This window comes from Prionailurus bengalensis, chromosome B3, assembly GCF_016509475.1.
Source record: "Prionailurus bengalensis isolate Pbe53 chromosome B3, Fcat_Pben_1.1_paternal_pri, whole genome shotgun sequence".
Taxonomy (NCBI): domain Eukaryota; kingdom Metazoa; phylum Chordata; class Mammalia; order Carnivora; family Felidae; genus Prionailurus; species Prionailurus bengalensis.
The window spans coordinates 126266049-126282089 of NC_057355.1; the positions used below are offsets into that span (position 1 = coordinate 126266049).

Sequence of the window (16041 nt, forward strand, 5' to 3'; positions counted from 1 at the left end):
TCATAAGTCTAATTAACACTCATCACTATATATAGTTGCAAATTTGTTTTCTTGTGATGAGAACTTTTAAGATCTACTCTTTGAAAACTTTCAAATATATAATATGGCATTACCTATAATCAACATGCTGTATTTCACACCTGTAGGACTTACTTATTTTATAACTGCAAGTTTGTACTTTTGACCCCCTTCACATTTGCCCCAGTCTCCAACCCCTGGCCTCTGGCAATGACCATTTTGTTTCTATGAGTTCAGTTGTTTTTTGGTTTATTTTTGCTTGGTTGTTGTAGAATCCACAAATAAGTGAAATAATACAGTATGTGCCTTTCTCTGACTTACTTCACCTAGCATAATGCTCTCAAGGTCCATCCAAGTTGTCATAAACAAGCCTCCTTTCTTTTTTATGGCTGCATACAATAATATACAAATACATCATGTGTATATAAACATATACCATGTTTTCTTTATCCACCCATCCACTGATGGACACTTAGGTTGCTTCCTTGTCTCGACTACTGTAAATTATGCTGCAATGAACATGGGAGGACATAAACCTTTCAGAGTTAGTGCTTTCATTTCCTTCGAATAACTACCCAGGAAGCAGAACTGCTGGATCATACGTGGTTCCATTTTTGATTTTTCAAGGAACCTCCACAGTTGTCCACAGTGGCTATACCAATTTACACTCCTACCAAAAGTGTACAAGGATTCCCTTTTTCCCACAACCTCACCAACACTTGTTTTTCTTGTCATTTGATAATAGTCATTCTAACAGGTATGAGGTGGTATCTCATTATGGTTTTGATGTGTATTTCTGACAGATAGTGATGTTGAGTACCTTTTCATGTACCTGTTGGCCATTTTACGTCTTCTTTGGAAAAACATCTATTCAGTTCTTCTGCCCATGTTTTATTTACTTTTTATTTTGTTAAGTTTATTTATTTTGAGAGAGACAGAAGTGAGGAGGGAGGGTGGGGGGGGAGAGGGAGACAGAGAGAGAGAGCGAGCGTCCAACGCAGGGCTCAAACTCACAAACTGGGAGATCATGACCTGAGTGAGCTTCCATACATTTTGGGTATTAACTCTTTATCAGATATATAATTTGCAAGTATTTTCTCCTATTCTGTATGTTGCCTTTTTATTTTGTTGATGGTTTCCTTTGCTGTGCAGGAGCTTTTTAGTTTAATGTATTCCCGTTTATTTTTGCTCTTGTTGCCTTTGCTTTTGGTGCCAAATCTAAAAAATCATCACCAAGACCCATGTCAAGGAACTTACTTCCATGTTTTCTTCTAGTTTTATGGTTTCAGATCTCACATTCAAGTCTTTAATCCATCTTATGTTGTAAGATAGCAGTCCAGTTTCATTCCTTTGCATGTGCCTGCCCAGTTTTCCCAGCACCATTCATATAAGAGACTGTCCTTTCCCTACTGTATATTCTTAGCTCCTTTGTTGTAAATCAATTGACTGCGTATATGTAGATTTATTTCTGGGCTCTCTTCTGTTCCACTGATCTGAACGTCTGGTTGTATGACAATACCATACTGTTTTTTTACAGTATTGTAATATAGAATAAAATCAAAAAGCATGATGCCTCTTTCTTTCTTAAGTTACCTTTGGTTTTTCAGGGTCTTTTGAATTTTAGAATTTTTTGTTCCATTTCTATGAAAATCCCTTGGAAATCTGGTAGGGACTGAACTAAATCAGTAGATCACTTTAGGTAGTATGGACACTTTAATATTAACTCTTCCAATCAATAAGCACAAAATATTTTTTCATTTATTTGTGTCTTCGTCAATTTCTTTCACCAATGTCTCAGTTTTCAGTGCACAGGTCTTTCATCTCCTTGGTTATATTCATTCCAAAGTATTTTATTCTTTTTGATGTAATTATAAATGGGATTGTTTTCTTGACTTCCCTGATAGTTTATTAGCATACAGAAATGCAACATATTTTGTATATTGATTTTATACCTGGCAACTTCACTGAATTACTAGTTTTTTTGGTGGAGTCTTTAGGGTTTTCTATATATAATACTATGTCATTTGTAAATAGTGACAGTTTTACTTCTTCCTTTCCAATTTGTATGCTATTTATTTCCTTTTTCTTGCCTAAATGCTCTGGCTAGAGCCTCTACTATTATGTTGAATAAAAATGGCAAGAATTAAACACCCATCTTGTTCCTGATCTTAGAGGAAAATCTTTCAGCTTTTCATCTTTGAGTATGTTACCTGCATGTTTGTCATGAGTGCCTTTTATTATGTTGAGGTACATACGGCCCCTCTAATATTCACTTTGTTGAGTTTTTATCATAAATGCATCCTGAATTCAGCCAAATGTTTTTTCTGCATCTACTGAAATGATCTTAAGAGTTTAAAAATTTTTTTAATTAAAGAAGTTTAAAAATTTTTTTATCACATTGATTGATTTGTGTATGTTGAATCATCCTTGGATCCCCTAAAATAAAGACCACTTGGTCCTGGTCATGGTATATGATCATCTCAATTGTTGAATTCAGCTGGCTGCTATTTTATTGAGGATTTTGGCATCTGTGTTCATGAGGAATATTGGCCTTTTCTTTTCTTGTGGTGTCCTTGTCTGGTTTTGGTGTCAGGGTAATATTGAACTTATAAAATGATTTTAGTAGAATGTTCCCTCTTCTATGTTTTACAAGAGTTCGAGGGGCGCCTGGGTGGCTCAGACAGTTAAGCGTCTGACTTTGGCTCAAGTCATGATCTCGTGGTTCGTGAGTTCAAGCCCCACATCGGGCTCTGTGCTGACAGCTCAGGGCCAGGAGCCTACTTTGGATTCTGTGTCTCCCTCTCTTTGTCCCTCCTCTACTCCCACTCTATCTCTCTCTCTCAAAAATAAACAAACATTAAAAAAAAAAAAACCCTAAAAAAAAAAACCAATCACCTCTGCTTGACTATTTCTACTTCTAAATGACCTGGTAACAACTCACCTTCCAAGCTTACTTCCTACCTCCACATTTCTCAAAGACTTTATTTCAATCAAAAGAAGTCTCATCCCTTGCTCCCATTTTTACAAATTCAATTCCTATTTCAAGATCCACCTCAAAAATAACTATTCTCAAAGCTTTCCCTAATCACATCAGCTAAAGGTACTTTTTTTTTTTATTTATTTATTTTGAGAGAGAGAGACAGAGAAAGAGAGAGCACCACGCGTGCACGTGGTGGGGGTTGGGGGAGTGAGAGACAAGAGTATCCCAGGCAGGCTCTGCAATGTTAGCGCAGAGCCCTATGCGGGGCTCAATCTCATGAACCATGAGATCATGACCTGAGCTGAAATCAAGAGTCAGATGCATAACCAAATGAGCCACCCAGGTGCCTCAAAAAGTAGTCTAATTGTTAATTTTCAGTGGTATTCCTAAACACATTTCTAGTATCATTTCTAAGTGTGCATATATATATATATATATATAAATTATTTTCTCCTACCAAAGTAAAACATCGTTTTCTCAAGACCTAACGTGGAACCTTATACTTGGCAGTATTTAACAAATATATCTGATTACTTAGATTTCAAAAACTATGTATATCTGCAATTAAGCCAAAGGGGGAATGGCAGTGTTCAAACTGGACCAGACCTTGGGCACTCCCATCTTTACTTTCATTTATAGTTTTTAGTTGTTTGCAATTCATGGATTTAAGGGGAAAAAGAAGTCACAAAATTTAATCAACTGAAATGACCTTTCTTCCTTTTCCAAGTCCCATATATCATTCAATTTTCGGTTCAAGCTCCACATCTTCAAAGAAAGACCAACCGTTCTCCCTCTTCTCTGGTTTAAAGGGACTTCAAAATTGAATAGGTTAGGCTTTCATATTCAAAAGAGGAAATCATGCCTGGAGACGTTCAATGAGTTGACCAGGGGTATATTGCTAATAAGTGACAAAGATGATTCTCAAGTTCTGGTCCAACCCACTTTTTACTAAACCAGGTCATTTCATATAATTATCCAGAAATGTTCACTTGTACAGATACGTTCTGAGAACTCATTCCTAAAATTCCACAGTCTAACTTCCCAATGTAAACATTTCCATAGCATATTCTTGGCAAACTGCTGTTCACTGTCTGCTTAAGTAGGATTGGAAGGGGGTGGGGGGGGGGGTAGTGTCAAAGAATTGCAAATTAAGTTATTCCATTCTGGGCTGCTTTCTACAAGTCTTTCATATTTTACCGCTTACTGAAATCTGCTTTCTCAAAACTTCCACTTACTGATCCTAACTCTACCTTCAGGGACTTAATTAAAAAAACAAAAAACAAACAAAATACACACACACACACACACACATATATATATTTATATATATTTTATATATATATTTATATATATTTTATATATATATATATTTTATATATATATATATATATATATATACACCCTTCATGTATTTGAAAACTGTCATACTTTTCCCCTAGATCACTGAGTTAAACTATATACACATTTAATATTTACCAAATTTTTCTTACTTAGTACAAGAAAATAGAGCAACATAAAATTAAAACTGTAGACTGGGCAGAAACTCTTGCATTAAGTGGTCTTATAGCTCTGGTTGAAAAATACACTATGTAGATAAGATGTTAAACCTCACATCTTAAGATGGATGATTTGAATTCCAAAAGACATACCAAACTTAAATCCCAAACCAATCACTCTCTTCTCTCAAACCTGCTCCATCTTCAGCCTTTCCCTTCTGAGCTGATGGCATCTCCATTCTTCTTTCTGGGTCCTCATCAAAAAATGTTGGAATCATTCTTGATTCCTCTTTTTCTTTTCTACCACATAGCCAGGAAGAGAAAATCTTGCTGATTCTGCCTTCAAGACATATCCAAGATTCAGCTGCTTCTCACCATTTCCAACACTATCCCCCCAAGCCTGACTCACCATTGTCTCTCACTTGGATTACAACATCCTGTTAGTCTCCTTGTTTCACCTCTGCTTCCTCTACACAATCTACTCTCAATAAAGAAAGCAAAGTAATCCTTTTAGAATTAAAATGTAAGTGATAACTACATCTATTTGAAACCTTCCAGTAACTTCCCAATTCACACACAAGAACCCACATCCTTGCGAAGTTCCACACCACCTGCCCCCACTTACCTCTGATTTAATCTACTACTATATCCCCTCCCCTGCATCCCCAGTCCAACAATTCTGGTCTGGCCCCTGTGCCACCCCTCACACACAACAGGCAGGCTCTGTTACCAGATAATGACAAGGCTAACTCTCTTCAAGAGGTTTTTTTTTGGGTTGTTTTTTAAGTTTATTTATTTTGCAAAAGGGAGTGTGAGCAGGGGATGGGCAGAGGGAGGGAGGGAGGGAGGGAGGGAGGGAGGGGGAGAGAGAGAGAGAGAGAGAGAGAGAATATCTCAAGCTGGCTCTCCACTCAGTGGGGCTCGAGCCCATTACCTTGAAAATCATGACCTGAGCCAAAATCAAGAGACACAACCAACTGAGCCACCCAGGCACCCCAGCTCTCTTCAAGTCTTGTTCAAATGTTATTTTTCAAAAGATCTAATAAGACTAACCTTTTAAAAACTGTAACCTGTCCCTTTCCTACCAATTATCCATACCAATTATCAGCTTCTAACATACCATAATAATTTATTATTAAGTTTTAGCATCTGTTTCCCTTGACTAAACTTCCTAATGGCAGGAACTGTTTTATTTTGTTCACTAGAGTATGTCAACCTCCTAGCACAGTTTCCTGGTACATCATAGACACTATGTTTGTTGAATGAAAAGGCCTCTGTTTCCTCTTTTCTTTACCACTCCTACAGAGAAAGTAGTAGCTATCCAAAAATGGGTATACAAATTTATTTCCAGCATGAAGCAAGTGACTGCAACCTGAACGACAATGGGATTATATAAACAAGAAAGTGATAAGTAGCCCAGAAAAAGAAATTCCCCAGACAAGTAAAGAAATGGATGGCATTCTGCTGTAAGACAACATGCAAAAAGCAAATGTAGAAAAGTTTCAGGGTCAAATAATAGTCCATATACTCAACACTTCAAGCATATTAAGTAAAATTACCAATAAAGCTGAAGCCTCAACACCTAATGCCATCAGTCTTTATTCATAATAAGAGAGAATTCTGCCTCATTATTAGGTTTAACTATGGTTTTGATTGGCAACATTGACTTCATTATTCTTTCTATAAATAAGATAATGTAGTCTAAAACTGACTCATTATTGAAATTCTAAAGTTTAGGCTTCAAATATAAAATCCTAAAATACAAGTTGCTCAAACTATATCCAACCCTATTTTAACAAATTCATAGAACACCAGCGTTCTTTATCATTGACTAAAACATCAAGCCCAGCCCTCCAGAACTCATTTGATTCTACAAATTAGATCTCTGTAAACTTTACAATTGTTTATCATTCAATATACTATTTAAAGCTATTTTGAGTTTCTGTTTAAAACATTAAAATGTTTTTAGGAGCAAATCAAACCAATTTGAACATTTTAAATATATGCAAAATTTATAACAAAGGAGAATACAACCATTCTTATAATATGAAAATACTGAGAAGTATATTCTTCAATCTAGCTAGGGTAAAGGCCTCCCTAGCCCAATAAATCTGACCTCTTGTCATCGTGAAATTGTGTTCTGGGGGTGCTTGGGTGGCTCCATCAGTTAAGCGTCTGACTCTTGATTTCAGCTCAGGTCATAATCTCATGCATGTTTCATGAGTTCGATCCCCACGTCAGGCTCTGTGCCAACAGCACAGAACCTGCTTGGGATTGTCTATCTCCCTCTCTCTCTGCCCTTCCCCTGCTTGCATGCTTGAAAGCTCTTTCTCAAAAATAAATACACATTAAAAAAAAAAAAAAAAAAGAAATTGTGTTCTGGATAATTTAGTTGTATGAGGTTCCTTTTCACATTTTCTGACAACAAAGGTTTATTGGTATCTATTTTAACCTTAATACTCTTCCTCTACATAAATGTAACAAGAAATTACATTTATTATAACATAAGGTTTTAAGAAGCTTATCCAAAAGTCACACAGTACAAGAGTGGATGCTCTGGTAATTCGGTATCAATGGCCTCACGGATTTTATTCCGTAATCTCTCTGATAAGTTAACTGGTTTGACTTTACCTTTTCATTACAAAATGTTAAGATTCATTGTTTTGACATTTCCCTACAGTTCTCTTTGCAATAAGCATGGCTACTAAGAAATTCATTTCTATAGAAGCAACACAAATTTAAGCTCTTCATCATTTGTTAAGGAAATTCATGCAGAGTACAAATTTTGCATAATCATGATTGCAGCTCCAGTGCCTGGCACATGTAGATACTTAGTAAGTATTTGTTTCATGAATGAGTGGTGCTTACAAACAAAAACCCAATTGGTTCGGTTAGGGTTTTCATCATTTTGTAAAGACCACTGCTGAAATTAAATTATAAGTGCAATATACTTTGTAGATTTATTATAAATTTAATGATTATAATCAGCAAACAATTTTATTCCAAATTAAATGTTTCAGCAAGTAACAAAATCTCAACAATAATGCCTATAACTACAACAAAGATACTTGGATGGTAGCATCCTTCCGGAGAACTAGGAAAACAAAGATTCAATAACCAATTCTCACACACCTAGTTTAAAAATACCTAATGCTACCAAAATAAAGCAAAGCTGAGTAATTTTTTAAATGATTTTTGGTAAAAACACATCTATTTGTTATCAGTCCTGCTTATTGCCCTAGTTCTGTCCTTAGTAATAAAAAAAAAGTGACAGAATTCAATTAAAGCCTTTTAGTTTTAAAGTAGTTGAAGTAAAGGGAAAATGGGGTTATTCCACTAGATTATTAATGTTAAAGGACAACCTCAGAGTGGCTCTGTTTACTTAAGTGGAAGACAGAGTAAATTGGAAAACGCCTACCTCTCCTCATGATTTTACTGTAACATTTTTCAAATGTACAGCTACATAAATAATTTCTCATTTTATTAAAATAATCAACTATAACAATGTTTTCATTCACTGTTTATACTGAATATAAGAGGCATCAATTAGCTGCCCAAATGTTTGAACAAGGTAGAACAGATATTTAGGGAAGAAATCATAACAAAAAAAATGTCAGTAATCTGATAAAATCCTTACCTTATCATATTGGCATACAACAACATTTTCTGTATCAAAGAGTTCCTGTCCTTCCTCATCACTCACATCATCTTCACTGTTGAGGGGCTCCTACAAATAAGAAAGAACAGGATTTATTTATACTTCACGTGTTACTAGAAAAAGCCCCTTCTAATACACAATGACTTTGATGTTCTTCGAGAATGAAGGGTCAGATAGAAGCATACACACACACACATATACACCACAAACATATTGTTAATCAGCTATGGTTAAGACTTTGCCAAGGTTACTGAAATGCCAGCAAGAAACCAAAAATTAAAGTAGTTAAGCTACATAACTTTAAAGTCTGAAAAGAGATTTTATTTCCTTCATTCTTTCAGAATAGCACACGATTATTCTCTTCAATAACTGTTTAAATGCCTAGAAGGGGACCTAAGAAAATACAAAGGTTTAATGAGATAATGGCATTATGTACCACCAGAAGTAGCAGAGTAAAAGGGGAAAAAAATGGTGAAGTTGGAGGAAAAAGGGGCTCTAAAACAGGCTAGGAGTCTGGCTTGTGTATACAACACTGAGGACTAAGACTGTTTATAATATTAGCAGGTCTACCATTCTGATGGTAATGGTAGAGGCTTGCAGTATAATTACCTAAGGCATTCAAATGAAAAGGGGACCTGTGGAAGGGTGGGAAAGGATCTCAGTCCCCAAAAGAATTAAAGACCAAGATCTAACTAGTGTATAAAATGACCAAAGATATTAAATTTGACCTCAGTTATTTGAGAGGATAAAAGATATAACCCAGATTTTTAATTAACAGAGAAAGAGAAGACAGGACAAAATAAAAGTGGAAAGGAAAATAAGGTGGTATTAAGTCTATGTCTATAACTAGGCCTGTATCTCACATACATGTGTATGTATATGTATTCTTTCATTTAAAATAGATATCACCAATGTAAATGTGAAAGCAATTTATTGAGGTAAAATTCACATAAAATTCACCACTTTAACCATTTTAAAGTGTACAACCAATCATACTTAGTACATTCACAATGTGTGCAATTATCACCACTATTTAATTCCAGAATAATTTCATCACCTTTACCATTAAGCAGTCACTCCCCATTCCCACCTCTTCCCAGCCCCCGACTTACTGCTTTCTGTCACTATATATTTACCTGTAGATATTTCATATAAATGGAAACATACAATATACACATATAACCTGTGGTGTGGTTTCTTTAACTTATAATGTGTGAGGTTCATCCATGCTGTAGCATAAGCCAGTACTTTGTTCCTTTTTCTGGCTAAATAATACTTCGTTGTATGGATAAACCACATTTTAATTTGTCCCTCCACCAACTGATAGACATTTGGGTTATTTACATTTTTTTGGATTTTGTAAACAGTTTTGAACATTCACACACAAGCGTCTGTTTGAATACCTATTTTCAATTTTCCTATACATATACTTAGAAGAATTGCTGGGTCATATGATATTTTCACGCTTAACATTTGAGGAACCCCCAAACCCCAAGCTGCTATTCCACAGCAGCTACACCATTTTGCATCTCCATCAGCGATGCACAAGAATTCCAATTTCTCCACATCCCCAACAGTATCTGGTCTCTCTCTTATTAGCGTTTTTTTTGTTTTTTTTTTTTTTTTTAAGAGTGCATGGGAGCAGGGGGGGCGGGGGGAGAGGGGGAGACAGAGACAGAGACAGAGAGAGAAAGAGAGAGAGAGAGAGAGAGAGAGGCAGAGAATCCCAAACAGGCTCAGTGTGGAGCCTGAGACGGGGCTCGATCTCACAACTGTCAGATCATGACCTCAGCCAAATTAAGAGTCGGACACTTAACCATCTGAGCCACCCAGGCGTGTCCCACATCTGTCTCCCTTTTTTCTTTTGTGATTACAGCCATCCGGGTAAACATCAAGTGGTATCTCTTTGTGGTTTTGAGATTTGCATTTCTGTAATAAACAGTAATAGTGAACATTTTTTCACAGGCTTGTCGGGTATCTGTATATCCTCCTTGGAGAAATGTCTATTTAAGTCCTTTGCTCATTTTGGAATAGAATTGTTTGTTGTAGAATTTTAAAAGTTCTCTATTCTGGATATTAAGCTCTAATCAGGTATGTGATTTGCAAATATTTTCCCCTATTTTGTAGACGGTCTTTTCACTTTTTGGACATAGTCCTTAGACACACATAAGTTTTTAATCTATTAAGTCCATGTTATTATTATTATTATTATTTTTATTCCCTGTGCTTTTGGTGTCCCATCTAAGAAACTATTAACAAAACCAGTGTTGTGAGGCTTCTGTCCTGTTTTCCTCTAAGAGTTTTATAGTTTTAGCTCTTACATTTAGGTCTTTGACCCATTAAGAGCTAATTTTGTATATGGTGTGAGGTAGGGGTCCAACTTCACTGTTTTGCATGCGGATGGATATTTGGTTGCTACATTTGTTGAATAAGACCATTCTTTCCTACTGAATAGTCTTGGCCCATATAAAAATTTTGTAACATGACAGCATACATAGCAGTATTTCACATAAAAAAGACACGCTTAAAACTTAGGGATCCAAAAAAATGTCGAAGTAAAAGAATGAATAGAGCCATACCAGGCAGGCAAATTCTAACTGAACAAAGTTGACATGGCTCTATTAATGTCACACAAAACAGACTGTATGGGGAAAAAAATTGTAGATAAAACAGGAAACTATATAATCATAAATGGTTCAATTCACTGGAAAACACATATTTAAGCTTATGTACATCCATTTTTAGGTTCAAATTATAAAAAGCATAATGAAAACAAAACAAATCCACCATCATAGTAGGAGATCTGAACATATCTCACTCAGTAATCAATGATGGTGTCAGCACACAAAAAATTTCAGTAAGGTAGACATATCTTACCTTAGATATGTAAGTAGACTATCCAAAGAAAACGATTAACAATCTAATTCTAATGGTACATACAGAAAACAAAACAACTGCAGAAAACAGTCTTTTCAAATATACAGAAAAATATGCAAATAGTGACCACATAAAGCAAGTCCCGTCACACAGATCATATTCTCTACAAATAAAACAGTTTAGTCACAACAAAAATTAATGAAATAGAAAAAAATACACTAACGAGAATAAAGCTAAAAGTTGATTCTTAAAAAACATCAATGAAATCAATATGCCTCTGGCAAAACTGTACAAGAAGGGCAAGAAGACACAAATAATATCAGAAATGAGAATATTAAAAAAAAGGAAATGACTACATATGATTCTGACACCAAAAAGATTATCATTAACTTTATGCTAATTAAACATTTAAATATGTAATACTAGAAAATGTTGACTTATTCAGTCTCAAAAAGAAAGATACTTGAACAGAGTAAAGACATTACTAGCATCAGATATTTTTAACAGCATACTTTAACAAATATTCACAGAACAATTAAGTATAATCTTAGAAAAAAAAAGTCCAAGGAAGATGGAATATTTGCCAGAATTCATTTTATAAGACTATCATAAACCTGAAAACCTAGTAAAAAAGAGCATGAGAACAGAAAATCAGACAGTATTTTTCATGAATATACATGCAAAAATCCTGAACTAAGTGTAAGTAATTCAGCAATTCACAAAAAGGGCAATACTCAAGTCATGCTATCCCAGGAATACAAAATTGGTTTACATGTAGAAAACCAATTAGTGCAATTAGTTATAAATAACAGATTAAGGATAAGAAATTGTATGATGATCTAATAGTTGCAGAAAAAGTGTTTAATAAAATTCAATATTTATTTATGATATAAAAAATAAAGCAAAGCTCTTAGTTAATTTGAATAAAAGAGAACCTCCTTAACCAGAGAAAAGATATCCATAAAAAATCTATAGTAAACATTATATTAAATAGTGAATCATAGAAAGGGTTCCCTTTAAGATTAAGAATAAGATAAGTGGGGCGCCTGGGTGGCGCAGTCGGTTAAGCGTCCGACTTCAGCCAGGTCACGATCTCGCGGTCCGTGAGTTCGAGCCCCGCGTCAGGCTCTCTCTGGGCTGATGGCTCGGAGCCTGGAGCCTGCTTCCGATTCTGTGTCTCCCTCTCTCTCTGCCCCTCCCCCGTTCATGCTCTGTCTCTCTCTGTCCCAAAAATAAATAAACGTTGAAAAAAAAAAAAATTAAAAAAAAGAAAGGGGCATCTGGGTGGCTCAGTGGCTGAGCGTCTCTTGATGTGGCTCTTTATTTCACCTCAGGTCATGATCCCAGGGTCCTGAGATTGAACCCTACGTGGCTCCACACTCAGTGGAGCTCGGCATTCTCTCTCCCCGTCTTTCTCTTCTCCTCCCCTGCTTGCACGCATGTACTCTCTCAAAATAAATAAACAAACTTAAAAAAAAAAAAACAAAAACAAGATAAGGGTGCCTGTTATTCTTAATCAATATTGTTCTGGAAGGTTTAGCCAATGAGGTAAGAAAAGCTGTCCTTTTTAATATTTAATTGTCAATTGAGAAAACATGAAAGAATCAAAGATGATAAATATCATGATTAATCAAGGAAATGCAAATTAAAACCAAAAAGAAACACCACTTTCTACCTATCAGACTGCCAAAAATTAAGAAGCCTAACAATATCAAGTATCAGTGAAGACATTAGTACAATCTGGCATTTTATTGTAAAGTTGAAGATGTGCATGCCTTAGAATCTAGTAATTCAATGGTTAGGTATAACACTTAAAAGAAAAGTCATGCGTGTGTCCTCAGAAGACACACTCCAAAATATTTTATAACAGTAAACAAGTAGACACAAGCCATCACATCAGATATGGATAAATAAGCTATGGTATATTCAACAGTGAAAATAATTCTAGGTATATGCAGTAACTTAGATGAACCTCAGAAATACCACCTTGAGGGAAAAAAAAGTCAACCTGCAGAAGAATACAAAAATTACTCCATTTATGTTATACACAGGCATTCACAATCAAACAATATGCTCTTCAGGAATATAAATACAGATGGTAAACACAAAATTCATGAGCATGGTTACTCTGATGACAGAAGGAAGAGGGAAGAGAATGGGGATTGGGGCGAGGCACTCAGGGGACTTGAACAAAGTATAGGATTATGTTTAACTAGAGGTGGATGTAAGGATGTTTTTATCTTAAATATTTTTTAAAAAAACATTAGATAATTTAAAGAAATTTGTACTAGGATAAACAAATTTACATCTTAGGTTGCAGAAAGCAGTAACAACGAAAACTGTTAAGACAAATGTCACCTTGAACACAAGTAACTAAGCAAGAACACTAAGGAAAACAAAGATATATAAACAAAGATATACACTTCTAGAAATACATAACTAAGAAAGACTAAGAAAGAATACTTTGCTTAACTCATGATGGACACTAAGAGTAGATAAAGTGATGTAAGGAACTGATATGGAATACAGACCAAAAAGAAGTCACATTCACCTTTTTTCTCAAGTTTCCTCTCTTCCCAAATGTTGCCATACCTTCCTAATTACTGAAGCAAAAGATTAACCATATTTATCTGTTCTACCAATGTCGTATGTTTAAACCATATCGTGAATGCATAAGCCAGAAAACTAGCATTACGTGCACTGTCTCCACCCCCTTTATAAATACAACTCAATTTGATACACATTTTTTTATTGTCAGCTATATGAAACAATACTTCATGAAGATAAATACAACCAGAAAAATTTAAAACCCTTACTAGGTTAAAAATCTAACTTTATATTAAAATCTGTATTGTATAATACCCTAACGGCCTCTGAAAAAATAGAATATAATTCATCAGTTCGGCACCGGGTAAAAGAAACTAATAGTTTCTCGTTTCAAGTCTTTTACTACAAACTTACTTCTTCTACCTGCCCATCCTCAGCTCCATCTTTCTCTTTGTCTTCCTCCTCATCATCATCATAGTCTTCTTCTTCATCTTCATCTTCTTCAGATGACGTATCCCCAGTTCCATCAACCTGTAACACCAATGGAGCTTGTGGCTGAGCAGGCTGGGCCTGTGGTTGCTGTTGGCCAGCTGCAGTTATCTGTGCCTGTGCTGGTGTTGGTGCAGCCACTGTTGTAGGTATAACTTGAGTCTTATTTCCTGTAAATAAGATTTGCTGTGGCTGAATGATGACACCCGTCTGTGGTGAAATCCCTCCAGGAAGAGGGGCCAGTACCTAAGGCAAAAGAAACCCATATTAGAAACTAGTCAGAGGACCAAGCAGCTCAGTTTCATGTGGTACATAGACAGACCTAAAAGCTGAAGAGTCACCAAAAATGACCGTATCTCACACCGTTAAAACTACCAAGGCATAAAAGGAATGTTTAGTATACTGATCCGCTTCCATTTTACCATTCAAATTTCTGAAGGAAAAAAGATTTCCTGAAAATAACGGTTTCATTTACTGAGCACTTGCTATGTATATGTACATGGCAGATTCTGTACTAAGAGTTACATATAAGTTTATTTATTTGATGTATGGATAGGTATAGTAACTCACCAACCTGCCACTCACTAAAAGGCAAAATCTTAAGCTAGACTTTCTGACTTTGCTCTAATTATTATGTTACACTGCCTCCCTGTGGAGAACACCGCACTGGAAATGTGAAGTCTTAGGTCCTAGTTTTGTCTAAGATCCCAGATAGAGATGTAGCAGAGGCATGTCACTTAACCTCCCTTGGCTTTTGTCACTTCACTGTTATACTAGGATCGATGGTTCTCAACCCTGGCTGCAAATTACAACCACCTGGTAACTTAAAAAATACTGGTACTTGGGCCCCAGTCCTATTATTCTGATTTAACTGGTGTGAGCAGAAATGTAATCATTTAAAGCTGCCCAGCTGATTCTAACCATGCAACCACACCAGATCAGACAATTTCTCAAGTTCCTTTCAGCATCTGGAATTCTAAGGTAAACCACAACTCAAAAAGAACATATCAACAAATATTAATTATATCTTTTATAATAAACATATTTATAATTATACTTCCTAATAAATAAAAAGCAGAGACTTCCTAGTGATAAATAAAAACAATGAATGGCAATTACTTGCCTTTAGTTTCAAGGAATGCAAAATAAAACAATATTTCTCTTAAGAAGTTTGCAGATTAATGGTGCATAGGCAAAGCAATAAAACAACTCAAGAAGATAGAAGGCTTAAGGACATCTGGGTGGCTCAAGTTGGGTGAGTGTCCAACTCTTGGTTTCGGAGTTCAAGCTCTGGGCTTCATGCTGACAGTGCACAGCCTGCTTGGGATTCTCTCTCCCTCTCTCTCTGCCCCTCCCCTGCTTGCACGCTCTAATAAACAAACTTTAAAGAAAAAAAAAGACAGAAGGTGTAACAGAAGTATGATATGATGTTATGAAAACACGGGACAGAGTATTAAATTCAGCTTGAGGGACAAGGTATGGTCAGAGAAGCCTTCCTAATAGGTTAATACTTGAGTTCATTTGTGCTTGGAAGATTAGCCAGGTTTTTCCATTTGGTCAGTTGGCTGGTTTGCCTGGGGGGCAGCGGGAGTGGAGGGAGTTGCTGGAACGAAGGCCAAAGGACATTCTAAGTAGAAGAGTAATATCAAGTGAAACCCAAAAGTAATAGCAGGAGAAAATCTGGAAAGCTGTATATCAGATGGATTAATGCTTCTCTGATCTTACCTCTATCTTCATACTATTATACAAACATTATGTATTTATGTGTCTCTTTTTTAAAGTACCTAAGTTCCTCAAGAAAATAACCATTTCTCTTTCCTCTTTGTCTTCATAGTATAAGAGTTTAACACCTGGCACACAAGTAGATACAAATATTTAACTTTGATCTAAACAGCAGCTGAACCAGATAACTAGAAGCATGGCAAGAAATAAACCTGAAGAGAACAAAAAAACAAGATCCAAAAAAACCCAAAGAT

At 35.7% G+C, this 16041-nt stretch overlaps 1 protein-coding gene across 1 annotated transcript in view; it reads right to left on the minus strand.

The window, feature by feature from the left end:
* The window catches only part of GTF2A1 (general transcription factor IIA subunit 1), a 44013-nt gene that overhangs the window by 4426 nt on the left and 23546 nt on the right, over window positions 1-16041 (minus strand). The window contains exons 7-8 of the mRNA XM_043556775.1: window positions 13991-14311; window positions 8132-8221 (exon numbers count right to left, since the gene is read on the minus strand). Of these exons, the coding sequence (XP_043412710.1) occupies window positions 8132-8221; window positions 13991-14311 (411 nt within the window). The remainder of the gene's footprint in view (window positions 1-8131; window positions 8222-13990; window positions 14312-16041) is intronic.